Raw genomic sequence first — 27,166 nt, forward strand, 5'->3', positions numbered from 1 at the left:
AGATGGTAGCAAAAGCCTTGCTGAATCAACAGGTAAATAGCACCTATCCCACAAAGGAAACCATGCACTGACAAATCTCCATCTTCAGTGCTGTCAAGATCATTTGGGGAGGGCTGGGGGAGAACACAGCTATCAAAAGCCCACTTCAATTTCCTACTGCTGCTGGTTTGGAACTGGTGGGAAAAGGCCAGTTACAGGCAGGCTGGTTTTTTACTGATGTATCTTATTGAATTACTAAACGATGGTTGGCTTAAATTTACCTTCTCATGAAAAGTCAGTGAATGGAGCCATGAATTTGCAGAAGTAATTTTCCAACATGAATACTTGGCACCAAACAACCAAGGTTTGAAAGAGTCTTACTTACTGGTATATAATAGATATTCATTTTAGGGGCTTCATTGGCAGTCATCAGCATTCCTGAAAAGAGAGGCACACATTTAAAAACACTGGGCACGAGGGGGTAACACTGCTTTTTTAAACAAATGGATATACCTGAGGCATTTCATTCACAGAAGTAGATCTGTTCATAAGACTTCAAATACCTTCCCAGGAAAAGTGGAGAAAGTAGAAAACTTGCTGGCACCAAAAGAAAAAAAAAAGCATAATGGAATGGCAACCTGTAGGGTCCCCTCCAGGAACTAGGTAAGGAGAAGTGAAATCCCAGTGCCTGTAGCTTATAGTCCATGTTCTTGATCTGCAATGGGACCCACAACAAAGGGTTGCATCAAACACTAAGGAAAGACAGGTCTGGCAGCAACACACCTCACAGAGCATCCTTCCCTGCACATTCATCCCTGTTGGGATGTTGGACTATTTGGTGGAAAAGCAATTAGTAGGATGGTCATATCCAGAGGGTAGTGGTCAATGGCCTGATGTCCAGACAGAGGTTGGTGACAAGTGGTGCCCCTCAGGGGCCTGTACTGGGACCAGTACACTTTAATACCTTTACCGATGACACAGTAGGATCAAGAGCATCCTGAGGGACACAATGCCAGCCAGAGGGACCTGGACAAGCTCAAGAAATGGGCCTATGTGAACCCTGGAAGGTTCAAGAAGGCCAAGGGCAAGGTCCTGCACCAGCATCAGGGAATCCCTTGTATCAACACAGGCTGGGGGATGAAGGGACTGGGAGCAGCCCTGTGCAGGACAGCTTGGGAGGGAGTGCTGGTAGATGTAAAGCTGGATGTGAACTGGCAACATGCACTCGCAGCCCACCAGGCCAGCTGAATCCTGGGCTGCATCAAAAGGAGTGAGTCTAGCAGGCTGAGAGAGGTGACTCTTTCCCTCTGCTCAGACCTCACCTGGGGTCTTGTGGCCAGCTCTGGCATCCTCAGCCAAAGAACAGATGTGTTGGAGTAGGTCCAGAGGTGGACCGCAAAATGGATCAGTGCTGGAACACCTCTCCTATGAGGAAATGTTGACAGACTGGAGAATAGAGCAGGGAGTAGCCTTTCAATACTTAAGGGGCCTTGTAGGCAGATGGGGATAGCCCTTTTAGCAGGGCCTGTTGCAACAGGACAAGGAATGATGGTTTCAAACTAAAAGTGGGCAGATTTAAACTAGATAAGGGAAACGCTCTTGGTTTTTTTACATTGTGTGTGGTGAAACACTGGCACGGGTTTCCCAGAGTGGTGGGAGATGTCCCATCCCTGGAACCATTCCAGGTCAGGTTGTTTGGGGTTTTTAGCAACCTGCTCTGGTTGCAGATGTCCTGATGACCACAGGGGAGTTGGACTAGGTGACCTTTAGAGGTCTCTCCCAACCGAAGTGATTCTATGATCCTGTTTTGTTCTCCATCTTAACTATTCATCACCACTTCAATCAACAATCAAGACAACTGCAGCCTGCAAATTTTCATAGCAGACTTAAAGAGCTCACCCCATAATACTGTCAGATCAAATCCAGTTAGTATGGCACTCAAAACCTACCTTGGGTATAAACTTATATCATTCATACAAAGGAGTTCTGCTTTTTGTTTTGCTCGTAATCACACAACTACAGTCTAAACAAAGTCACAAACCCTAGCATGATTTACACCTTTTTTATATTTCATCTCAGGAAACCAACACAGCAGCAGCTTCTCAGAGAGACAGGATATGATGGCTTCAAAGGCAGGAACAGGGACATACAGCCAACTGAGCCAGGTGTCAGACTTGAAACGTCTCTGAGTATACGGAGGAAACCCCATCAACATTGTAAATATTCTGAATATAAAGAAACTACAGAAGAAATATTAAGACCCATGGAAAATTTCCAACTGCCACAAGACTTCATGCAAGCTCAATTCCCTTCTACAGAAAGGTAGCAAAGGCATCAGGCAGGTGTTTAGCTCAGCTTTGTCTTTCCAGCATAACTGATCACCAGATCATAGCAGAGGTGGTGTACAAAAAAAAAAGAGCAATCAGGTTAGAAAACATTCTGATCTAAAAGCACTGTAACTTATGCCACTGAGGCTATGAATAATTGGGTCAATTACTACATACCTGAAGGGCAGAAATATAATTTACACCCAACTAGAGGAACACAATTAACATGGGTGGAGTAATCCTTCCTCCCTAATCCTTTCATTAAAATACAAAATGCAGTTGGACTTTGAATGTCAGAGAACAGGGGGCTTGCTTTCCTGGCAAGGCAGGAAACTTGTGAAAGCTTAGTCAGCAAACTGAGGCTAAAAACCATCTCTGGAACGGTTTGCTGGCACTGTAAGGAACAAGTGTGCAGGCTGCAGGCACAGGGACACACAACAGCAGACACTTTACAGGCTCCCTTAGGACATCAGCATGCCACTGCTACTACAGGAGACAAAGCACTGCTCACCGACTGTGAATCACTAAAGAGGACAGCAATCAGTTCTGCAGGTGCTTCCAAGATGGCAGCAAAGAGAAAGCCTCCTCTCTGAGAGTCTTCACAGAAAGAGAGATTGCCCATTGGAATGGGCTGCCCAGGGAGGTGGTGGGGTCGACATCCTGGAGGCGTTTAAGAAAAGACTGGATGAGGCACTTCATGCCATGGTCTAGGTGATTAATTAGGGTTAGGTGATTGGTTGGACTTGATGATCTTGGAGGTCTCTTCCAACCTGGTTGATTCTGTGATTCTGTAATATCTAAAGGAAGGAAACCAGACTTCAAAACAGTACCTGGGCAGGCTTACGCTGCAGGGGAGACAGAAGGGTGTGAAACAGGAATGACTCTGGAAGGAGAAGTCTGCTCTAGGCATTTTCATTGCTTCAGCTTGTTACTTTTAACCAATTTTTATGGCAAGAGAGACCACGTCCTAAGAAGCTACACAGCAGTCTAGTTTGATCAATTTAAAATGCAAAGACCTCTTTTTCAGAGAAGAGGTCCAAGAGGTCCATGTCTGTCTTCTGCTGAGGACTCCAGAACTAGACACAGGACTCTAGGTAAGGTCTCAGGTCCCTCAACCTGCTGGATACACTTCTTTTGATGCAGACCAGGATACTAGCTGCTACACACTGCCAGCTCACATTCAGCTTTTCATCCACCAGTACTCCCTTCAAGTCCTTCTCTGCAGGGCTACTTTCAATACCTTCATCCCCCAGCCCATACTGATACAAGGGATTGCCCTGATGCTGGTGCAGGACCTTGCGCTTGGCCTTCTTGAACCTCCTGAGGTTCACACGGGCCTATTTATTGAGCTTGTCCAGGTACCCCTGGCTGGCATCGTGTCCCTCAGGCACATCAATTGCACCACTGGGGTTGGTGGTGTCTGCACCAAGCTACCCTCTGGATACAGCCATCCTACCAATTGTTCATCCACCACACTGCACCAATCAAATCTCTTATCTCTGATTCAGAGACAAGAGTGTTATGAGGAATCAGGCCAAAGGCCTTACAGAAGTCCCAGCAGATGACATCTGTACTTACCATGTTCTCTCCTGCAGCCACCATTTCAAAAACAGCACAGAATGATTTCGGTTACAAATTCACTTTCACTTTCCCAACTTTCCATTTTTCATCTCTTTTTTTAAATAATTGTGACAATGCAGTGTTAAAACCATTTCCTAAGGGTGAGGAGAGGGCATGGGCATGAGCAGCAGTTCCATACCAAGCCAGACAAGGGTCTCTCACGTTTCCTGTGCCATGCTGGCCTGGCAAGACTGAGAATGCTGGGGTCCCAAGTGAGAGGGCTAAGCCACAGCCACACTGGGATTCCAATGATACTGCATTTCCAGCTTTCCACAACTGTAAGCTCCTACTACTGAAAGTATTTCCTTATTTTCAGGTGTTAATTGTTATTATTCTTAACATTCCAAATGGGCACGAGGTGGTGCCAGGCATCTCAAATTCTGGAGTAACAGTGTATATGACAAACATGCAGTGCACCATCTCTTAGCTCAAATCTCTTCACTCCACTAGTTTGAGGGTTACATAATACGTCCTAGTTTTCATCCCACAACAGTTTTTACCAGAAGACATCAACCTGCACCCCTACAGATACGGCTGAAGAAAGAACAAGAAGCAAAGCAGAACTGAAGGAGGACACAGAAGCAGAACTGCAGGGCACAACCTAGATCACTATTGTGTGTGCATTGCAAGACTCTTCCTGTGGAACCTCACGAAAATAATTTCTGCAAAAGCACTCGAGGCAGCATGTCCACATACCACAGGGGTTACAGAGCCTCCAGAGTTGAGTGATTATAACCTGAGCAACTTGATCAGATTTTGAAGCTGGATCTAACTCCAAATTTGGTGCAACTTTGAGTGGCAAATACACAACTTTCAGAGGTTCCTTCCAAGCTCAGTTATGCTAAGATTCTACACTCTTACATAACTTTTGTTTCACTCCCTGTCGTGATCCCTTCATTATCAGTGCCGCGTGGGTGTTAATTTTGGGTTCTCTTTTGCATCAAAGCAGTAAGCTCAAAAGTGGAACCTAGATGAAATGCTGAAGATAATTCACTCAACCTCTCTCTAGCCACTGCTGCAAGTGAGAGATGTGGTTTGTCTAGCTCCATTGTGGCACAGTTCACATTGTTAGCACACAGATATTCTCAAAAACACCCAAGATGGATCCGCAGCATCACACCATGCAGTCCTTGTTTTGGCAGGCTTCTATTGTTTGCTTACATAGTTTCTGGCACTTTGATACAGAAAAAAAACATAGGAACAGAAATAAGAATGGTGTCAATGTCTCTGACTGGTCAGAAAAATCCTAGCCCAATGTGAAAGACCATTATGCTCCAAAGGGGGCTAGACCTGAGCATCCTGGGCATGAGTCAGCATTTTCATGCAGAAGGTCCTGCAGACCATTACAGTTTTGCTGCTGCACAGGGTCAGAAATGCTCACCATCTCTAGCCGGGACCAGCATGGAAGCGCTCATCTCACCAAAACCAAACAAACCAAAGAAACCAAACAACCCTATTCATTCTTAATTGAAGTTGGCAAAACCCCCACATTTAAGTTTTAACTCATTAGAAATCTCAAACTCGCTTATCCACACAATCTTGAATCTGAGCTCCTAGTATGAACTAAAGGCCAAGCCACTCTGTCTTCATTGCTACCCTTCTCTAAAATTAAGATAATAGCTGAGTTTGCAGCATAGACATTCCCTGAATCAAGTTTGTCCCTGTACCATCCCAGTGGCCCTAAATTTGATTACTTCTTTTTTCAGTAGTGCTTTCTAAAAAGGAAGTAAGCATCTCATAGTAAAGAACTAAGCAACTCAGCTCAAGCAGGGAATTCTGAGGTACAGCAAAAGCATGTGTGCACAGACAACCACCACTGTAAAACATTTTTACTCCTAAAGGTGGGAACTGGAAACCTTGGTTAAGAGTGACCTTCAGGTTTGACCTCTAAAAATAACACTGAGATGCAGGAAATTCAAAAGCACTCCCTGAAAGCATCCAGATGTGTGCACTTGGGAATCTACACTTAAAGTATTAAGCCTAAGGGAGGGCACAGCAAATGCTGTACATGAAACCAGGAAAGATCAGATAGAGGGAAACACTTGCAAACATTTGTAACTTGCTGTAAAGAGATTTTTCCCAGCTCTAGAAAGCAAGCCCTCACTCATCTGGGACTTGGCAGCAACAAAAGGCCAAAATGGCTATTTTTATGAAGTGAAATACTTCAGCTATTTGAAAGAGCAAGAAAGGTCAATCACTCAGAAGCTACTGTGCTGTCAGTTAACTGCAGGGGCTCTGAGTTAACACAGATGCAGAGGGAACAACACTACTGACACTTTCTTCCTAGCTCTGTCAAAGAACAAAGCAGATCTAATTCCCGTCACAGAAAAAAAAAATCAAGCTAACACAAGCTTTCCCTTTCAAACTGAAGACAGTAATGTGTCTAACATACCTGAGTTTGGATACAGGCAGACATCATTGATATCATGTTCTGGCTCCATTGAAGTAAATATCTTCCCCTGGAGTTGTAGGAACAAAAGAGATTCAAGAACTCCAACAATGTCATTAGATTCAGTATATCTAAACATTAAGAATAGCCGTTATAGAAGCTAAGAAAAAATGATGGAATAAAGATGCAACAGATTTTGCAGAACAACAAAATATTGTTTAAGTGTCTGAATGCAGGAAACTCAATGTTGTGTTCCTGTCCCTGCTCTCATCTCTTAGGGAAGTATGGCCTACTGGCTACTGAAGACACAGCCAGGTACAGCTCACACTTCTGTGATAATCTGACACATTTATTTTCATCTTTTATTCAAAAGGGAGGGCGAGGACCACAAATTTCTGGCACATTGTCAGTGTAACCCTCATTTTCTTCAGCTGTGAACGTGGTAGCTTTAAATAATTTTATTTTGGCAAGTATCCTTAGCTGAAACCGTGGACTGAAAGAATTGGATTCTGGAGCTTGGTTCTTCCACCCTGCTCATGTTGACATGAAATGAAATATAGCTCAACACTTTATTTGTAGCCTTAGCATTAAAGAGGTCAAAATATAACACTGCTTTTACTACTTTTATCTATCTAGCTTAGATTAGAATTGAAGATACTTGAGAAAAGTAAAAGCAGGTAGCAATATTCCCTGCCCCCCCCCCAAAAAAAAAAAAAAATTGGAAGAGAGTCTGAAAAAGCCAGACAAAATACAGGTGCTTTTAAAAGCCAACTCACGAGACAGCCAGTAAAGGAAGAGTCTCCAAGAGCTGGGCCACAGAACCTGAAGCATGAGAGTACATGTCTACCCAGTTCTAAATGAGGGACAGGACAGAGCAAATTTGATCCCATTTCTCCTTTTTCTTACCCTGCAGCAATCCCACCTACCTTTCTGGGCCCTTGCTTTCCCTCCCAGTTACATGCTGTTACCCCACCCACCCCTGGTCTCTCCCCGGTGATTAATCACCCTGGTCTTAGCAGACAAAAGCCTTCTCCTCCCCACCCCAAGGCACGTCTCAGCATGGGGCTATTCTGGTATCAAGCCAGATGCTCTCCACCCTGCAGTCTGCCTCTGCAGCTGGTTCCCAGCCAGAGATAGTCAGGAACCAACATCTGTGAGAGATGGAGCCAGCTGGAACACACTCTAGGAAGGAGTCCAAACCTATCTTTGCCTTGCCACTGAAGAGGCCACCTGACAAGCCTTACAGTGCTTCATTCTCAATTAGAGAAATGCATCTACCTGGGAAAAATGGGAAGAGGCCACTGCAGATGTTTCAAATAATAATTTGCTCTTTTAAACAATAATTTATTCCTTCTTTTAGACAATTAAAAATAAGTGCAGAGAAGCTTACAAAAAACTGCTTGTAATCACATAGAAAAATAAGAGGATGTTGAAAGTTTACATAAAATCACTGAGAGAAACAACTGCCTAAAACAGTCAGCAAAAAAAGGGCCTCTGAACTGCAACTGCTCCTGGTACATTTCACTGCAAAGCCAGAAAAGCAGAGACCGAACCTTTTTAAAAGGCACACCACTGAAGAAAGAGGACCTCAAACTGAGGGAAGCACTCCAGTGCTTCTGGGAATCTCTGGGGCAAGCGTTATGGCCAGGAAGATAAAAGAACAGCATGATATAATGGAAGAGAGGTTTCCATTGCACTTAGAGGTACAAAAGGCAGGGACGAAGATGCTACAGCACAGCACACATTGCTCTGCACCCAGGCACAGTGTCTGTTCAACAGTGCAATTAAGCAGCATCTGGCTTTAACAGGTGATAAGATGACACCAGCCCCTCTCTAGCAGAGAGCTGCAATGATCAGGTTCTGCCATGTAACATCCTAACCAGGGATGGTCAATACACAAACCAGGGCAGTGGCTAGGATAGTGCTTTGTATGTTCAAACCTTCCTGCTGAGAGAAGCACCCCAGGCAGACACATATAAACAGTTAAAAAATTCCTAGGACTGCATCTTGATACCTGACAGCCTGCTGATTAAGCTCCCAGATGCTGGTTTAGTCAGTCTGGCAGACTAAAATGCTGTGGAAATTAGAACACACGAAAAACCCAACTTCCTGCTCTGAATTTCAGCTTTATTATTCAAGCTGCATGAAAAGAAGTGAAAATTCAGAAATCTGCAAGCAGCAAGATGAACACTTACTGTGTCTTTGTTCCACATCTTTATGATTCGAGAGTCTGCAGAGAGAATCAAATCCAGCTGAGGCTGAAACTGAACTGACTTGATGGGCAGCCCATAGTGGTGATCTTTGACTATCAGTGGGTTGCTAGACCGGAGATCATACAGCAAAACCTTCAAGAGCAAGAGACAGATGAAACCTGCAACACTGCAAGGTCAAGAGGAAAACACACACCAGATCTTCACTAAAGATTTAGCTGAATTTGAGACTTTACTTAAATACACGGATGGGACATAGAAAATGTAATTCTGCTCTCTGAAAAGGGCTTATGATGGGAGCCCAGCTATGCTGGCAGTGGGGTTTAATCACAGCATGCTTCAGTCTAGAAAAAATTCAAAAGCAAATTTAAGAGCTCACCACCTTCCTTTTCAATTTCTATTGAAAAAAATGAACCGTTTTCAAGGCTTTTCAGGTTTCTCAATTATCCATATTTCACTTTAAGTTTGTACTGCTTTTCTAACAGGATTTAGTTCTCAGCTCCCTTTGGCATCCTGTGAGAGCCACTTTCACTCAGCACACCACCACAGAATGTAAATGTCGAGACTGCGGGCCTTGTCTTCCAGAAACATGCATTTTTATCTCCAAAGTTTCCTGTGGAACTCAAGAAAGACCTTAAATCTTTTACATGTAAAGTGTGAATACTAATTCCAGGGGAGAATATATTTTTATTAATATATTTTTGTTGAACAGATACTAGTCTCCAATAAACCTTGCCTGACAAATCATAGTATCATGGCAAGTACAGCTTAAGAGCTGTAAGCATCTGTATCTGCTATTGAACAAGTTACAGCTTTCTAAATGCACTAAGACACTGCTGAAGGCAAAAAAAGTCCCTACTCCACTGTGTTGCCATCACATTTGTAAATTAATCTAAATCATCTCTCACAGAAAGATGAAACAGTAAGAACAATTATTGAAAGAATCACAGAATCACTTAGCCTGGCAAAGACCTTGAACCCAACGCTACCCAGTCCACCACTAAATCATATCCCTAAGCACCACATCTACACCCCACTGAGACCCAGTGTGAAACTCTGCCCATTGCACACCAGATTGTAGTTACAAAAGGCATCTTTGGTAAAAACAAGCATGCTAAATTTGAAACTCCTCTTCCCACTTACTCGTCACTATTTCTTGCACTGGGCAGGGGATTGTTTTTAGAAAGTGTCCCAGAATTTGTCACAGCCCCTGCAAAGCCAGGATAACATCACTCATTTCTGCTTTCTGAGCCACCACCAAGGTAAGGGAGAGTTCTACACAAGTACTGAGATGATCCTGATGGCCTCAAAAGGCAGCAGCCTCCCCACACACCTGATTCCTTCACCTTCAGTCATAAGCAAAATTTGAAGTTAAGGAGGATGTGATAACTGTGAGTGGTCCCTGCAGCAAAGTGCAGTTTAAAAAACCACTGTTACTACTCTACTCATGTAATTTATGCTCTTCTAAACACTTGCATTAACAGGCACCTCTGTATTTACAGTAAATGCACTCAGCATACAGCCACTTGGATTGGAAATGGCAGGAACAGGATCTTCTAAGAACTACTGTAGATGTAGTTAAGTATACCTGCCCAGTAGATGTTCCAACAGCCATATTCAAAGCTCCATCAAATTTCAGTGCTGAAATGGATGGCAAACCCTCTATCCTGCAAAGCACAATGCTTACAGTTAGACATTATCCTTTACTGAAAGAATGATTTACATGTTAAACAGTGCAGATAAGGAAGGCAAATTAGTTCACAGCACTCAGAAATACTACTTCAAAAGGCTGCACTGTTTACATTTCCAACCTGTAGTTGTGTAAAAGATTGGGCACTACTCCTCAGATCAATAACTAAGAGACTCCTTTGTGCCTAAGAAAGCCCTTTATTCACACTAGCAACAAGCAGAGAGGACCATGGGCAGGTCAGTCACACACAAAGAAGGACTTGTTACTAAAGCAACACTTCAGAACAAACAGAAGCAGCTGTTTCCAGGAGGCAGCCTTTACTCACTCCGTGTCTGCTGTCACACTGCTCAAAGCACAGTCCAGCAGCCCAACTTGAGTCCTTGTTCTGGGATCCCAGCATTCCACTTTACCCTGAAGAGTTCAGAAAATACATTTCAAGCTGACGCAGCAGATGTCTGGTGTTCTGACAACATTCACATCCAGTTGTGAGTTATCTCATCTATGAATAATTAATCAGATTTAATGATGACATACAAGCTCTACAAATCTTTCTTTTGATGTGATCCAAAAATCAAAATCATTAGCACCGCATTTCCAAAAATGAGCAGGGCACACATGCCAGCTAATTCCTGCAGATTTACTCTGAAGTAAAACCACATTATTTTCTCTCCCATCTGCAAAATCTCAAGCATCTCAGGAAACAAGGTAGCTGAGAAATCATATCTGCATTGTGGTCTGAGAAGTCATCTTGCCTAACTGTTATATACCTAATATAGCAAATGAGATCAAATCAAGTAATTACATTTGTGATTTCTTCTTATCCTCATGCAAACTACTATAAAAAAGAAACAAACTCCACTGCCCCTTCCTCAAAGGAATGCAAACTCAGCAATTTACCTCAGCCGTCCCCAGAGCAAACAGGAAGTGTACAGGGTTTATGTCACAGACATTAATCTCTCTGAAACAGAAAAGGGTCGAGTTTAATGACCTCAGAATAATTAAACACATGAACAGCTAAAAAGGTTGCTGCTCATCCTGGAAAAGCAACAGCTGGAGGAAAGGGATGGGTGGCCACCGAAGAGCAGCTTCCTATGCTTAAGAGGAGCTTATCGAGAATTTGGAGCCATCAGGGACAGTTCTGATGACTTGACAGAGGTGAGCTTCCAACTCATAGAAGGACAATTATCTACAGAGTAAAAGTATTAAGTACTGGAATGGGCTGCCCCCAGATGATTTCTATCCTCTGAGTTTAAGATCCCCTGGGAAAATGCATCTGTACTCAGTGTAATCTTGAGTAGAAGGCTAGGCTCTGAGGTTCTCTCTGAACTCAGTAATTCTGCCTTTCTCTGCCCGTACCACCACCTGGCACCTGGCCTTGCCACATGAGTGCCTCATTATATTCTTAAACAACTCAATTGTGTCAAGAGGGCTCCCCGATTACCTCAGTTCTGAAGCCTGCATCTCCAGCACGTTCTGATGGGTGGCCTGCCTTCTTTTCCCCCAGCAAGTATCCTGTTTCTCAACAGGGCACTCCAACAAGTCTTCCCAAGAACAGGTTATTTCTCTCTACACCACTCATCCCAGCACTTCCCCACTTGTGTTCAAAGCCCTTCACCTCCAATTCTATAATTCATCCAGCTCCTTCACCTCACAATCTTCTCACAAAGTCAAGCTCATCTAACTCAGATTGGACACTACACCCTCAACTCTTCCATTGCAAGATTTTCCTCCTTTTTGTTTCTGCTGCTCAGTTTCTGTACTGAGACTTCCTAAACATTTCTTTGCCCATGAAGCCATCATACCCACCACGCTGCTGCCTACCCGCTAGCCACTTCAGTCTCTCCTCATCTGCTTCTCCCCACATAAAAGAAACTCAGCTTCTTCTCCAGTGGGGTTTTCAAACACTCAGGCAAATGCTGGAGATACACAAATTGTCTCTGGGCTACTCCAAGAACAGAAAGACAAAGACATGTCTGGGAAAGCACATACCCCGTGGGTAGAGCTCTGTACGATGGCTAAATTGAGCAATAGCGTCTGAGTATTGCTGCAGTGCCCTGAAGTTATACAATGCCCACTGCCAGTCTATACTGCAGACCTTTAAAACATCCCCACAACACTCAATTAAACCCAGAGAATGAGAACAAAGAGTTACAGAACATAAAGACTCTGCATATGTTCCCTTTCAAGTCCACGGGGTGCAGGCAGCACCCAGCTGTGGCAGCAGTGCTGAGCACATTGGTGGTGTGGGCAGCATCCAGCTGTGATGGTGTGCTTCCACCTGGTGGAAGTGAGGCAGATGTCCTGCAGCACAGATCACTTACGCAGCCTCCGTCTGCAGGGAGTTGAGGAACCGTCCTTGCTCCAGGTTTAGCCTGTACACTTCAGAGCTACAAAGGGGAAATTCCAAATTATTCCTTTTTCTGGCCAATACTGAGAAACACTGCTGTAAGTTAGAGGTTACAGAGCCTTGCTGACAGCCTCATTTTACCCAATACACTGGTTTCAGACAACCCATCACTAAATCTAAGGCACAAATATCCTTCACTGTTAAAATTAGAGAGAAATGTGCACATTCAAAGATATTTAATACAATGCAATATCTTGCCAATTATTCTTTTTCCAGGGAAAAGAGGTATTAATTAATTTATTAAAATCTTCTAATTTCCCATGATTTACATCACATTTTGAATCACTGTTTATTCTGTTCAAGACCCTAAAGACTTCATTTTATTTTTACTATGTCTTCTCAAACTCTGTTTTGGTGACTTGACCCACACTTTAATGACAACAAAACACCAACCAGGATAGAAAAACTCATTTAATTTTCCTTGCTAAGATGCTAATGCCTTTCTAAAACAGTACCCTGGATCACAATTTTTGTAACAAGCTTGCAATTATGATGTACCTGTTTAAAAAAAAAAAAAAAAAAGTCTCAGTACAAGAAACTGAACTCATCTTAGTCTTTCACACTCTTCCCAAGCAGCCTCCATTACTAACTAGTAAGGAATTGCTACGCCAAATTTTTAACTTTCCTGGTATTTTAATGTTCATTTTATTCTAGGAAAACATTGCTAGCAAAAGAGAAGCAAAACGCTGCAGTTAATCAATACCTTGCTCCTACAAAATACAGGTCACATGATGGATAGTGGTAAGAGAAATCTCTACCAAACTTTGGTATTCTTGTCCTGTAGTAATGGCCATGTTGTGAATGGAACTCCACAAACCTGCCACACTGCAAGAAGACGATCTGAAATGAAAACAGATAGCCCTGAAACATACAGAAGCAGATGACAATCTCCTCATTTTACAGCACAACTCCAGAGATTTCTTCTCAAGCTCACACAGGTTCATCACAGCTTACTTAAATATTTCATAGCAAAATGACAGAATCAACTAGTGCTCGATATTCTTACTAGCCACAGCAAAGACCTTTATTAATAAACATTAGATGAATATTCAGAAGAGTGTATGTGACATTCTGGAAGTGATGGTGCAGCCAGAAGCACTCCAGGCATCTCAGTGTTATATCACACAAAAATTCACACCTGCACTTCTCTCAGACACTGGAGTGGTTCATTTCCTCCAGGTACAATGCCAGGCAGACAGCATGTGTCAGTGTGAGCTGAAATTCCCCCCCACCGACAATAACCAGGCTAGCTCAGTCTGGAAGCAAATGAAAAGCTGTATTTACAAGCAGATGAAATGCAATGAATATGTACAAATATACAAAATTCACAACATTTACAAATATAAATTACAAAAGCACAACCGATCTCCCTTTGCTTCCCCCCAAGGGGACCCTCCCAAAGGGGCCTCTCTCTCCCAGGAGCTTCCCCCCCAGACCCCCTTGGACAGAGAAGCAGAGTTTAGTTAGAGCAGAAAGTTGTTAACTTAGCTGCCAAGGTCAGTGTGTTATCTTCAGCCAGAAGAGAAGAAGAAACAGCAACCAGACAGCCCAGCAACTGCCCCCACTGCCGAACGCAGAATGTGCAGAATGCCTACTTTGTTTTGGGTAATACTTCTTAAACATTTCTATCTATCCAATGGAAGTGTTTAGAACAATCGTTATTTTGCTTTCTTACACCCAATAGTGACTTATTTACATTCTTTCACTTTCTCTGTTCTGAACTTTGCAAGGAAAAATTAAAAAGACAGTTTCAAACCACCACACAGCAGCATGCAGATCAGTACATCCCAATACACACCAGGGTCCCAGTAAACAACAGCAAGGACCTTTGTGCATTCCCTTATTGTTTGCCCACCATACATGCACATTGCTTCTCTCTGAAATGTAAACATCTCAGCCCTGGGAGAGCCCACAGGGAGGCATTACTAGAAGGCTTTATCTGTACTAGTAAATAAAACAGGAACCTGCCCCTAGAGTCCTGATGGCAACTTCACATGGCACAACTCATACCCACACAAAGGAATTCTTCCCACTCCAAACACAGGCAGCATCACCCACACCGTATCACACTCATGCCAGGCACGGTGTGATGAAGGGACAGCTGCTCTGGCCCAAACTCCTGCATTTTCAATGCAAAGAGTGAAGTGAGAGGGATAACCACATGCCAGCTCTTGACTGAGCCTCATCCCTATTTAGTTTTGACTAGAAAAGGTGCCAGTTTAGCTCAGGCTATGTACAGACACGCGTCTTCTAAAGCAGCAGAGAGAGGATTTTAAATTTCCTGTTACTGGACTGCATTGTTGGCAACGCTAATAAGAATGAGAAGCTTGGGAAAGGCAAAGGACAGAAGTTCATTTTCATCCGTACTCTTTACTCATCTCTGTACATTCCTCCCTTACGTAACATGGAGAAAGCACCAATTCGGGCTAGCGCTTCACTGACCAGCAAGTCCTCCCTAATGTGGCGTCCGCCAAGTCAAAAGGGATATTGAGAGCAAACAGAGAGCTATCAAGACAGACAAGTGGCAGAACACAAAACAAACAAAGAAAGGCTGGAAGAATCCTTCAGTCAGGCAAGTAACACTCTGCAAGGTAACCTAACAGCAGCCAGCAACTGATGTGCAGGTACGAAAAGACAAGAATCAAACCCTTTGCACTAGCAACAGTGACAATTTCAGACTCTCCTGGGCAGGTTGGACAGGAAGTAAACATTTTTTATAGTGAGGTAATGAGGTAACGCAGCATTTCAACAGATCCAGTGAATCTGGATGCTTGCAGTTTTTGACATCTGAAAGGTCTCTTCCCATCAATATTTTTATGATTCCAAGAGTAATTTCTCAAATACTCTTGCTTCTAACACTTTCAAAACGCTGACAGCTACCTGAAATAGTTTTCTTTGTGATGATTTAGTAAGTTACAAGAAAATTAAATTGAAAATTTAATTTGTATTAAGCTGTGAAAGTAGAGCTTCAGTTGAAAATACAGCAGCAGTTTCAGCTGAAGGCACCCACAAGCCCTGCTGTTCCTCACCAGTCAATGTGATGTGTTTGTCCCAGTCTCTTAAATAGTTGTTTGGGCTGTGCAACCAGAAACATTCTCACACAGGCAGACAAGTGAGAGGCTCCTGCACTGTCTCAGTTGACTTCTTTTGCTTCTTCACACATTCTTGGATCTCTCACAGGGGAAAGATTTTGGAAAGACTAAAGCTAGAAGGCTAGAGGACAATATGTATTGAACAAGCCTGTACCAGAAATGCCAAGATCTCACTATTAAGATATACACTTAAGTTATAAAAAAAAAAAGCTTTTCCTAGTGAACACTGCAAAATTATATGCTTCGATTCCAAACTTAAGTAGGAACACAACTGGTGAATCAGTAAAGCAAGGTTTACAGAAAGAGGTAACATCTTTTATTTATCAACTGCTGCAGCTGAAGAAAGCATCCAAGTGTGATACAGTTAGAAGCAGCAACTCTACTGGGCCTGAAACAGGGCTGAGGGTCTAAAAAAAACCTGTTTCCTTCAGACAGTACTTCTCTCCACAATCATCACCTCCTTCATAGACACTGCTAACAAATCAGGCTAACAACTTACCTACACCTACCCCACCTCTCCAAAAAGGAATGTCTGTGTAGCACTTGTCACAAGGGATGGCAACTGAATGTTGTCATGAAAGAATTAACTAATCCCATTTCCCTCATTTTGTTTGTAGGACAGATCACTATTTGAAATGTTTCTCTACTACAGACCAAAGACTTTGGAAGTGGTAAGGCAAAGTATAATAGAACAAGACAAAGGAAACAAACAACATTTTGAAGGTACAAGAAATGTTTGCCCTAATGCTTTTTAAAAAAGCTTTTCTGTTCCAATAGTTGTGTTGATCGACTGCTCTTACTATATGTGAAAATACATTTTAATACACATTAAACAATTTTTCATTTATACACTGAAAACATTAAACATACCTTTGAGTAATCATCTGATAAAATCTCAAATGTAACCACTAGAGGAGAGAGCAAGAGAATTTTAAGTCAACTCAAGCACGGTGATTTGCTAACATTGGCATAAATCCTGCAAACATTCACACTCACACTAACCTTTAGCCATGCAAGCATTCCCCACAGCTGTCAATGCATAATGCAGGCATTGTGGTAACATCTTTAATTATAAACCTTTATTTGCAAAATAGCAAGCAGTGTTCTGAAACTTTAGACACATATGAAGCACCTTGTAATCTTTTTATCGTTCTGGTGCACTCGACACACGTTCCTCAACACAACGCTCAGCGAGGTCTTTATTGGCACAGAGAACCTCTAACCAAATGGTTTTCAGTGAGTGTGTGGTCCATGGACCTTTGGCAATCCATCAGACATGATTTAAAAAATGAATTCAGACACACTATGCACAAACCTGCACATTAAATCCTTCTAAGGGGGCAACACTTCCACAAAAAAGGTTTTAAGGCTCAAAAAAAACGACCAAACAAAAACCAAGCACAACATAAACTGACAGTTTCTGCCCATGGTGAACACTGCAACCTGCTGAACTTTACCCAGTTTTAAATTAGCTGGATTGGGAACACTAAGGAGTAACTGCTTCATCTAAGCTGGTTCCATTTCAATGGGGCAGCTCATTTAACAGTTACCTGAGTGACTATTTGCATTTCAAATTAAACATAATTCTGCAGTCTAGTAAGATGATAGTTCAAAACGTTTTACTTTAAGCTCTAATCACCAGTAAGCATGTACTACTACTACAACTCCTGCTCCACTAAAGGGGGTGCCACTCTTGCCTTACCTTCTTTTCTGAACCCCTGCCCTTGTTACTATGTTGTAGCACTCTTCACTCCATGTGAAGGAACACCACCATGCTCTACTGCCCTTTTCCTCAAGTAACTCCATTTTTGTTACTCACAACACTTTCATACATCACTGCTAGACCAGCGTCATTCTTCCCTAACAATTTAGGACTTCTACCACTCTATGCTCATCTCCTCATTGCTTTGCTCACCCCTGTACCCCAGTGTTTAGCCATCAGTCTTCCGAGTCTTCTAAGAAAAAAACCCCTCTCCAAACTAAACCCATGCAAGCACCATTTGCCAAATCTATGCACCCTAAAACTCAAGAGCCACAACAGATCTGACCTCCTCTCCCCTAGTCTAGCTGCCAGCAAATTCTCCCTTTCCACTGTACAGAGGGCTCCCTGCTTTCTTTACCACAGTTGCCCTCCCTCCAAATTAGTAGCAGGTGGCCATGCTACCATCTATCATCCAGTAACATGTTTCCAACCAACCCACATCAGGGAATTTTCTTTATCCTGTAACTTACCTTGGGCTCCATCGGGACAGTGAAAGCACAGTGCATTCTTCTGCCTCACTGCTTCACCCAAGGGGAAAGAGGGGACACGTGGCCACTCCTCAGCCATGGCACCCCCTCTGCATTCCCCATCCACAGCACAGACCTCAGCCAAATTCACTCACTGAACCCTGCACTTACTGGCCCAAGGTGAACCTCACGTTCTTCACACCAGTCCAAGAGAAGAAAGAAATTAGGAGGAGTACAAGGATAAAAGTAGGTGATTCTTGTGTTTCTGCAAAGCACGTTCTGTCTCCTCAGCACAGGGAGGAAAATTCCTGCTCGAGTCCAACCTGCATTATCCATAAGTGATATCATGAACTACTAGTCACAGCTCATACTAACCTTCAGAATCTAAGCATCTTTCAAATTTCTGGGATAACTGATAGGTATCAAAACAGCGGATCCTTGGCTTGTAAGTTCCTGAAAGAAAATTTTGATCTTTAGTAAAAATGTAAGCCAGAAGTACATTAAAGCATTGTTTAAACATAACACCTTACACATACAGGCCTTAATGCATTTCGCTCTAAGTGTCCTGACCTCAAAGTCTCTGTGACTGGAAGAACATATGTCTTGTTGGCATAACCTATGGCCTGATTTTTGTCTTCAGTGTCTGAAAGGACCCTACTTGTCTAGAAGTTCTTCTGATTACCAGACACATCCTACAGAATCCAACACCTTCCAGTAGGTCTGAAAGACCAAGGCTCCTCATGCTATGAACATCTACGAAAGCATTCATGTTTGGATCCTGCTGTGACCGTCATGACATGCAGCATGATCCTCCTTCAAAATAACACCCAAACCATGTCTGGAAGTTATTCAAAGCAAATTAACATATGTACAATAATTAAAAACTTATTTTCTAACTGTATTATAAACAGTTTAGTTTTTGTGCTATGAACTCCCGGTGGCAGGGGGGTCGAACTAGATGACCTTCAAAGGTCCCTTCCAAACCATCCTGGATATTAGGAGGAAGTTCTTCACAGACAGAGTGATTGCCCATTAGAATGTGCTGCCCAGGGAGGTGGTGGAGTCGCCGTCCCTGGAGATGTTCAAGAGAAGCCTGGATTAGGCACTTAGTGCCATGGTCTAGTTGACTGGATAGGGCTGGGTGAAAGGTTGGACTGGATGATCTTGGAGGTTTCTTCCAACCTCTCTGATTCTATGATTCTATGCATGTGTTCCACAATGACACCGCCAATACTGCTGCTCTATCACATCTGAAGACTACACTTCCAAAACTCTGTTCAGTGCTACATTTCAAATTGAACTCTTACCAACTCTGCTTGAAACACTAAGTCATCCTGCAACCAAGACTTTCTCATGCTTTTGGCATCTTGTAGAGAGAGACACTTTGTTAACTCACCAACTGCCATAATATACTGTCCATCTCTTGATACCTTAATCTTTGTGCTAACTGTTGGCATTTCAAAGTCTTGAATAAGTTCAATTCTTCTACGGATATCTATAAAAAAGAAAAAACAAATATTTCTGTAAAGGTAGCACAGTTGCAGCAGCCCAAAAAACTGTGATGGTTTCTTACAGAAGTTAACTGAATATAAGGAATACCTTCTCAGATCTTTTAAAGTACAAAGATCTTCTAAGTATGAATAACACATTACAAGCAGACTAATATGGTCTGTTAACCCTGAGAAGCAGGCTACCTCCCTGCAAAATCACCCTCCATTTTGAGGCAACTGTGTAACAAGTTATTATGTAACACAGTAACAAGTATTTTCACCCATTTTACACAACTAAGCCCTTGTATAATGCACTCCAGCCTCCTGTTAATTCCATGCATTTTTTGTTTGGTTGAATTTCTTACCTAGCATTTCTATGGTATGTGAGTAGCCATTTTTATTTCGTATAATGAGCTTAAGTGAAAATGGTCCTGCACTCTTCAGATTTGTGTAAGGAGATTACTTCCTCAAAAGCTACACATGGAATTAATCCATTTTATCTGCAACCCCAATATTTAGCAAACCAACACTCTAATGTTCTGTTCATATAAAGCTATACAGGAAGTGGAAGCAATGATTCATAGCTTCACAGTTATAGTTTTTAAAGTATCAGCTATGAGTAACTTCCCTGCATCAGACAATGAAGCATCTCCCTCTGAACCTGCATGTGTTGAATGTGCAGCTGAGCATTACTGAGGGCACTGTGAGGGGAAAACTCACCCACATCTTTCTTCTGCAAAGCCCTTTTCTTCCTGTCTGAGAGCCACTGTAAGGAAAGATACAAATCAGAATCGAGTTCTTCATCCACAAAGGAACCGGAGAATCACTTAAAGCTTGGAAGTACACCACACCTAGGGCGTTAATGCATTCTTTTTTATTTATTTTAACATTTCCCCGTGTACGTTTTGCCAACTCACACCAAGAAAACTTACAAAGTCGTGTGCTTTACGGGTCTGTCACATGCATTCAAGCGGCATTTTTAGTTTAAAAAGTACTCAGAGCCCGTTTGAGCCAACGGCCCCAGCCTCGGCACTGGCGCACACGGGGAAGGGGCAGCTTAGCTTGCTGCGGCGGCCCCGTCCCCGAGCACACAGCACGCTCGGAGCGGTTCCGGTCGCAAGGACCGGCGGTAGCCCCGGCCCCGAGCACAAAACACGCTTGGAATGGCTCCGGTCGCAGGAACCGCCGGCGGCCCGAGGGCCCACCAGCCGCCCTCTCACTCCGCTCTGCCTCCGTGCCGCTCTCTCACCTCCGGGAGGCTCCTTCCGGCGCTCAGGCTGTAGATCTTCACCTCATTGAGGCTGGAAACCTGCATGGCCGCTGCACACCGCTGCTTCCGGGGCAGAGGGAAGCGGAAGGCGGCTCGCTCGCGGTCCGCTGCCTGTTGAGTCCGGCGGTGGCGTCAGCTCCTTTGACGCCCTTCCGCTCCGGGAAAAAGCAAGTCTTATCAGAGAATCATAGAATGATTAATGTTGAGAAAAAAAAAAAAAAAAAAAAAACAAACCAAACAAACAAAAAAACCCAACAAAACTCAAGAGAGGTGGTTCTGCCCCTCTACTCTGCTGAGACCCCACCTGCAGTGCTGGGTCTAGTTCTGGAGTCCTCAGCACAAATGTGGACCTGTTAGAGAGGGGCCAGAGGAAGCCACAGCAATAGTAGGAGGGCTGGAAGCCCTCTGCTGTGAGGCCAGGCTGAGACAGTTGGGCTTGTTCAGCCTGGAGAAGAGAAGGCTGCAGCCTTTAAAACTTACAGGGGCCTGTCAGAATGATGGGGACAACATTTCTAACAAGGCATGTTGCAACAGGACAAGGGGTGATGGTTCTAAACTGAAGGACAGATTTAGACTAGATAAAAGGAAGTCTTCTTTTACAATGAGGGTGGTGAAACACTGGCACAGGTTTCCCAGATGGGTGGTAGAAGCTCCATCCCTGGAAACATTCAAAGTCAGGCTGGACAGACAACCTCCTCTAGTTGCAGATGTCCGTGCTGACTGCATGAGGGGTAGACCGCATGACCTTTAGAGGTGCCTTCCAACCCAAAACATTCCATGGTTCTGTGTCCAGCAACCTTTGCTAGCACCACTGCTCACAGCAAAACAACTGAGCTGCTGCCCATTTCCCCAGGCATTCTTTTCTAACATTGAAAAGCCCTTGTGCAAAACACTGCTAGGCATCAAAACCAGGGGGAAAGACAGGCAACAGGGGCAGCTGGAGTGTGTTGAACAGCATATGGCTCTCCTTCTTGGTAGGCAAGGCTTCACCATGTAGCATAATATCTGCTGTCTGCCCATGAGGAAGGCCGCAGTGCCATTCTGTGGGGCCTGAAGGATAAATCATGAAGGCAGAAGTTGCTTTTGCAGGCTCAGTCGAGGGCCTTAATTTTCTTGAATCATGGCAAACCACATCTGTTATCTCTGGAAAGCAATGAACCGAGGACTGGGTTGAGCAGAACCTTGCCAGCAAGCCCCTTTTCATTGTGTCGTAGCAGCACCATTTAAAAAAAGAATGGACATGCAAAATTCTGACCGTTCCCTTGCTAACTTACAAGAGCACAGACAACGCCTAAAATAATGTATATCCAATATATAGACAATGTCAAGAATCAGCAAAAGTGTGGTGGTTTGAAACTGTCTTTTTAATTTTTCCTTGCAAAGTTCAGAACAGAGAAAGTGAAAGAATGTAAATAAGTCACTATTGGGTGTAAGAAAGCAAAATAACGATTGTTCTAAACACTTCCATTGGATAGATAGAAATGTTTAAGAACTATTACCCAAAACAAAGTAGGCATTCTGCACATTCTGCGTTCTGCAGTGGGGGCAGTTGCTGGGCTGTCTGGTTGCTGTTTCTTCTTCTCTTCTGGCTGAAGATAACACACTGACCTTGGCAGCTAAGTTAACAACTTTCTGCTCTAACTAAACTCTGCTTCTCTGTCCAGGGGGGTCTGGGGGGGAAGCTCCTGGGAGAGGGAGGCCCCCTTTGGGAGGGTCCCCTTGCGGGGGAAGCAAAGGGAGCTTGGTTGTGTTTTTCTGTTGATTGTATATATTTGTAAGTGTTGTGAATTTTGTATATTTGTACATATTCATTGCATTTCATCTGCTTGTAAATACAGCCTTCATTTGCTTCCAGACTGGGCTAGCCTGGTTATTGTCGGTGGGGGGGGGGGAATTTCAGCTCACACCGACACAAAAAGTCACCCCTGAATTCTTACCACAATCCATAACTGATATGAGATGCAAAGTGAAACTGTTTCAAGTAAGTTTCATGTAGGGCATTCCATGAATGATGGTGACACCAGTGTCACAATGACACAGGACTCTCCTCTACTCAGTAGGAGAGGGCATTACAGCTGAGATTCATGGTGATAATAAACCTGAATATAGGTGCCTGCACAGGTGCTAGATGTCTGAGCTTCTGTTTCACAGAGGTAAGGCTTCAGCTGCTTGAATGTAGGTTGTCTGGTGCCATTTGAGATGCCACATGGTATCCAGGACACCTAAATGGGGCTGACACAAGACCTGTGGAAAACCCATGGCCTCTGCAGCACGAGCAGGATGTTCAAGGACATCTCAAGTGGCACTAGAAGCTCAGACAGCTGAATCTCATCCCTAGTAAAGGCAGTTAATGAATCCTGGGAGCAAGGTAGCACAGTAGCCACCAGGTGTCTTCACCGTGAGTGCAGCCACTTCTGGGTCCCACTGTCTTAATTACTTAGACCACCCCTGGCCTTTAATAGGTGTTTCAAGTTGAATTCACTTGTCAGCACATAAAGGTCTTGTGCTATTTGAGACGCCCTAAGGAATCCCAGACATCTGCAAGGAGCTGGATGCTGTTACACAAGATGTGCAGAACATCACTGTCACCCTGGAACAGCATCTGAAGGCCCTGAAGGTTGTTCCAGGGCACCTCAAAAGGCATTAGGGAGGATCAGGAAGGCTGAACCTACATAGAATTTCTAGAGGCTGCCCAGAGAGGTTGTGGAGTCTTCTTCTCTGGAGACTTTCAAAACCCACCTGGACACATTCCTGTGCAACCCAATCTAGGTGAACCTGGGTTAGCAGGGGGGTTGGACTCAATGATCTTCAGAGGTCCCTTCCAACCCATTCTATGATTCTATGATAACTGACTGCAGTGCACATGAAGAGGGGTAGAACCCAGAGGTTCTGGCTGAACAGCAGAAAACGTTGTTTTATTTCAAGTTGCTTGAAATTATTTTTTCTTTCTTTTCATCAAATTTAGTTTTCAGGCAAAGCTGATAAATCTGAGCCTGGCCAGCCACAAGTTTAAGACTTGTTATAAAACAGAAGGGTAAAGATTCAATGGATTGTGGACTATTAAAATTTCAATCCAGATAACTTCAGAGCAGCCACATCTGCTTGTTCCAGCTACTACAGAGTTAAAAATGTCAGGATCTGAATGATGCAGGAGAAACCCTGACAAAGCGTATACTGGTATACAAACCAATAAATGTTGTGTGCGGTGCTGAGCAGTGAGGAGCAGGCAGGTGTGCTGATGGCCAGCAGCTGTGCTGTGGGATTCTTTAGGGCAAAAGAAAATAATTTTGCTTGCTTTTTTTTTCTTTTTCTAGTGTCAGAATTTGCTGTGTGCATTACCTGGTGGCAGACATGGTGGTGCAGAGTGTTACCTTCTCTGATGTTAATGCCAACTGGACAGTGCCCCCCTCAGCAGATACCTACCTGTGATTGTGTTGAGTACCAGCTGCCAGCTACATTCACATTGAAACAGCACCTGGTGTTCAGTGGATAAAAGCGACTCATCACGAAGGTTCTGCTGCACTTCACAATACACAGAGAGTGAATACCCTCATATTTTTTAACAAAATTAAGAAATGGATATACAGCTAAGGAATTACGATAAAGAAGTTATTTGTGCACTAATCTTGAAAATACACAGAAAACCATTTTCATTTAAATAGTATTTTATTATCCATTATCAGGTTATTTAGGAGGTTCTTCAGTCAAATATTTTGAATAGTGATTTTAAATACATGGCTGCAATAAGAGTAAAACACACAGGACTAGGAAATCAGAATTAAAATTCTTTCTAAGCAGAGTCATCGTTCCCCCGAATACTAAACAGGTAATGCACATAATAGATGTATACATTGTTTTATAGAGGACTACAGCTCTATGGTTGCTGTTTTGCAACCTTAAAACATAGGATTTCCCATGAGTATTACTGTAATAATTGCCTAAGTAGTTAATTTTTCTTTTCCGTTAGGGCAATTTGCCTTGGGAGATACTTCAAGTAGGATATTTCAACATCTAATGACTGTTTGGAGGCAGGGTTTGCTGCTCAGTGTGGCATCTGAAGTACTCCTAGAGGGAGGCAAAGTCACAGAGAAATTCACTGCCTTGATGGATCAAAGGGAGCAGGACACATTATGGTCATGAGGGAATTTGCTTTAGGATCACATGGCACCCACACAGATGAGCTGTGGAACTGGCAGGGCAGACAAGAGCTGTCACAGCTGGGCTGCAACCAGCATGCAGCTTGCAGCACACTCTTCACATCGCTTCGCATTAGGTACTGTATCCCTCTTTCCCTCCTCCACCTTCACTGCTGCTTCATCCAGCCTGAAAAAAGTATAATGGGGGGAAAATTATTTAAAAGTCACAGTAAAACCAGAAAATGTGATACTAGGGTACATCCAATAACACACTGCTTAGGCATTAACATTGTGTTTCCTTGATTGATTAAACAATGCATGATGTAGCATGATATTTTCCATTTTACTAGGAGCAATCAAAGCAAATTTCTGCATATGGGGGAAAAAAAAAGGAAAAGAAAAGTGACCTTGCTTCAGTGCAAACATTTAGGAAGGATAATAGTGTACATTGTAGTACAGGGACAGCCCTTCAGCCTGGCTTTTACCTTGCTCACTACAAGATCTGCGCACACAGGAGCATCCCCGTCAGCCAGTGTCACTGCAGCAAGCAGCATTCCTTGTCAGCTGACACAATTCTACATTTAAGAAGCTTACAAGACCATAACATTTCTAAAATTAATCGTGTGAAGTATTTCCATGACTTGAGACTGCAGCAAGGATCCAGTGAGAACTGCTTGGTTTGAGCTGGGACAGAACTGCCTGCTCCAGGTGAGGAGGTGTGCTGTGCCTCTCAGAACCCTAGCCTGTGAGTGGACCTGCTCCAACATCAGCTAATTCTGCTTTCATTTTTTTAAATGTACAGTCTACAGAAACAAAACGAAACAAAAATTCATTTCTGTGAATGGCATCACACACATAACTTCTGCAAAACTGCTTTGTTGTGCCCTAGGGAACACCATGATTAAAAGGAACTAGAATATTCACAGTTATGAACACTGAATATTTAATTTTCCTCAAAAGGAAAAAGAATAAAGCAAAAAAGGCAAGCTAAAAAACCCCTTCAAGTGGTTATTTCAGTTACAAACCTTCTCAGTGTTTTTTTTTTCTGGAGAGCTTTCAGCAGAGGCTCTTCTCCTCCATATATGCATTACTTTTTTCTACCTCACTAAACATGTTAAGGGGAAGCAAAGGAAGATGAATCCCTGGCTAATCTAAAGGATCTACAATAAGATCTTGCCCCGCATGTTAGTTACCTAAAGCATGACTGAGATGGAACTATCGAGGTCCAAAACTTATCGTTCAGGATATCTCTCAGCAGCTGCTTCTACCTAGTGGTGGAGCTATTTAGACCTGTTTAGGGGTGTTCCCTTAAGTTCTTGGAGATGTCAAGATCTCTGTTTCTATGCATGACCAGACCCGTGAGCTTCAGCATCTCAAACCCTCTCAGTCTAGGACAGATCATTTGGAAAACCACAATCATCTCTCTTTAATTTCTGTGGGGGTTTCATTTACACTTGATACAGAGGAGCATGAGCAGAACATGCACCACCTTTTGAAGAAAAGAAAGCACCAAGGACAGAGAGATTGCTTGGGTGCTGGGTGGCAGCACAGCAATGAGACCACTCCTCTGGAAAGTAAGAGCTGGATGCACCATGTTAAAGTGGGTTAAAGTGCTGCTCACAGATGCCAATCAGAGGCAGGTACTCAGTGTGTCTAGAAGCTCCTTTTCTTCAGAGCATGTCTGCTTCAGAAGGCTCTAGAGAAGGTTACTCTGTACTCCATGAGACACTCCCAGTGTCTTAGCAAGCTGAAGGCAACATAGGGCAAACTCGAGGCTTGGTGAGGATGGAAGCCACAACTATGTTACAGAAAGGAGGAAAGGAGGATCCGGGAAACTATAGATCTGTTAATCTGACCTCAGGCCCAGGGAAGGTCATGGAGCAGGGCATCTCAAGTGCTATTAATGCCATAGAGAGAACTACCAGGGGATTAGGCCCAGTCAGCATGGGTTTAAGAAGGGCAGGTCCTGCCTGACCATCCTGATCTCTTTCTGTGACAGGATGACCGACTGTTGGATGAGGGAAAGGCTGTAAATATTGTCTACCTAGACTTTCCAAAAACCTTTGCCACTATTCACCACAGAATTCTCATGGACAAACTGGCTGCTCCTGGCTTGGATGAGCAATGCTCTGCTGGATAAAGCACTGGATGGGCAAAAGGGCCCAAGGAGTGGTGGTCAGTGGAGTTAAATCCAGCTGGCAGGTGGTCACAAGTGGTGTTCCTCAGGGCTCAGTATTGGGACCACTTCTGTTTCACATCTTTTTTGATGACCTTGATGAAGACACAGAGATGACACCCAGTTAGGTGGAAGGTTGATCTGCACCAGG

At 43.4% G+C, this 27,166-nt stretch overlaps 1 protein-coding gene across 3 annotated transcripts in view; it reads right to left on the minus strand.

The window, feature by feature from the left end:
• Positions 1-20,748, minus strand: part of NOL10 (nucleolar protein 10) — a 42,946-nt gene extending 22,198 nt beyond the window's left edge. Inside the window, exons 1-13 of one of the 3 annotated variants that reach the window (XM_054383412.1) lie at positions 20,683-20,748; positions 20,154-20,199; positions 19,340-19,438; positions 18,319-18,396; positions 16,585-16,622; positions 13,326-13,462; positions 12,537-12,602; positions 11,113-11,173; positions 10,541-10,626; positions 10,114-10,192; positions 8,511-8,660; positions 6,319-6,385; positions 365-417 (exon numbers count right to left, since the gene is read on the minus strand). In XM_054383412.1, the coding sequence (XP_054239387.1) occupies positions 365-417; positions 6,319-6,385; positions 8,511-8,660; positions 10,114-10,192; positions 10,541-10,626; positions 11,113-11,173; positions 12,537-12,602; positions 13,326-13,462; positions 16,585-16,622; positions 18,319-18,396; positions 19,340-19,438; positions 20,154-20,199; positions 20,683-20,748 (1,026 nt within the window). The remainder of the gene's footprint in view (positions 1-364; positions 418-6,318; positions 6,386-8,510; positions 8,661-10,113; positions 10,193-10,540; positions 10,627-11,112; positions 11,174-12,536; positions 12,603-13,325; positions 13,463-16,584; positions 16,623-18,318; positions 18,397-19,339; positions 19,439-20,153; positions 20,200-20,682) is intronic. The other 2 variants (XM_054383413.1, XM_054383415.1) reach the window with 2 other exon arrangements.
• Between the last annotated feature and the right edge of the window lie 6,418 nt (positions 20,749-27,166).

Source organism: Indicator indicator, chromosome 9 (assembly GCF_027791375.1).
Source record: "Indicator indicator isolate 239-I01 chromosome 9, UM_Iind_1.1, whole genome shotgun sequence".
In the NCBI taxonomy this organism is placed as follows: Eukaryota; Metazoa; Chordata; class Aves; order Piciformes; family Indicatoridae; genus Indicator; species Indicator indicator.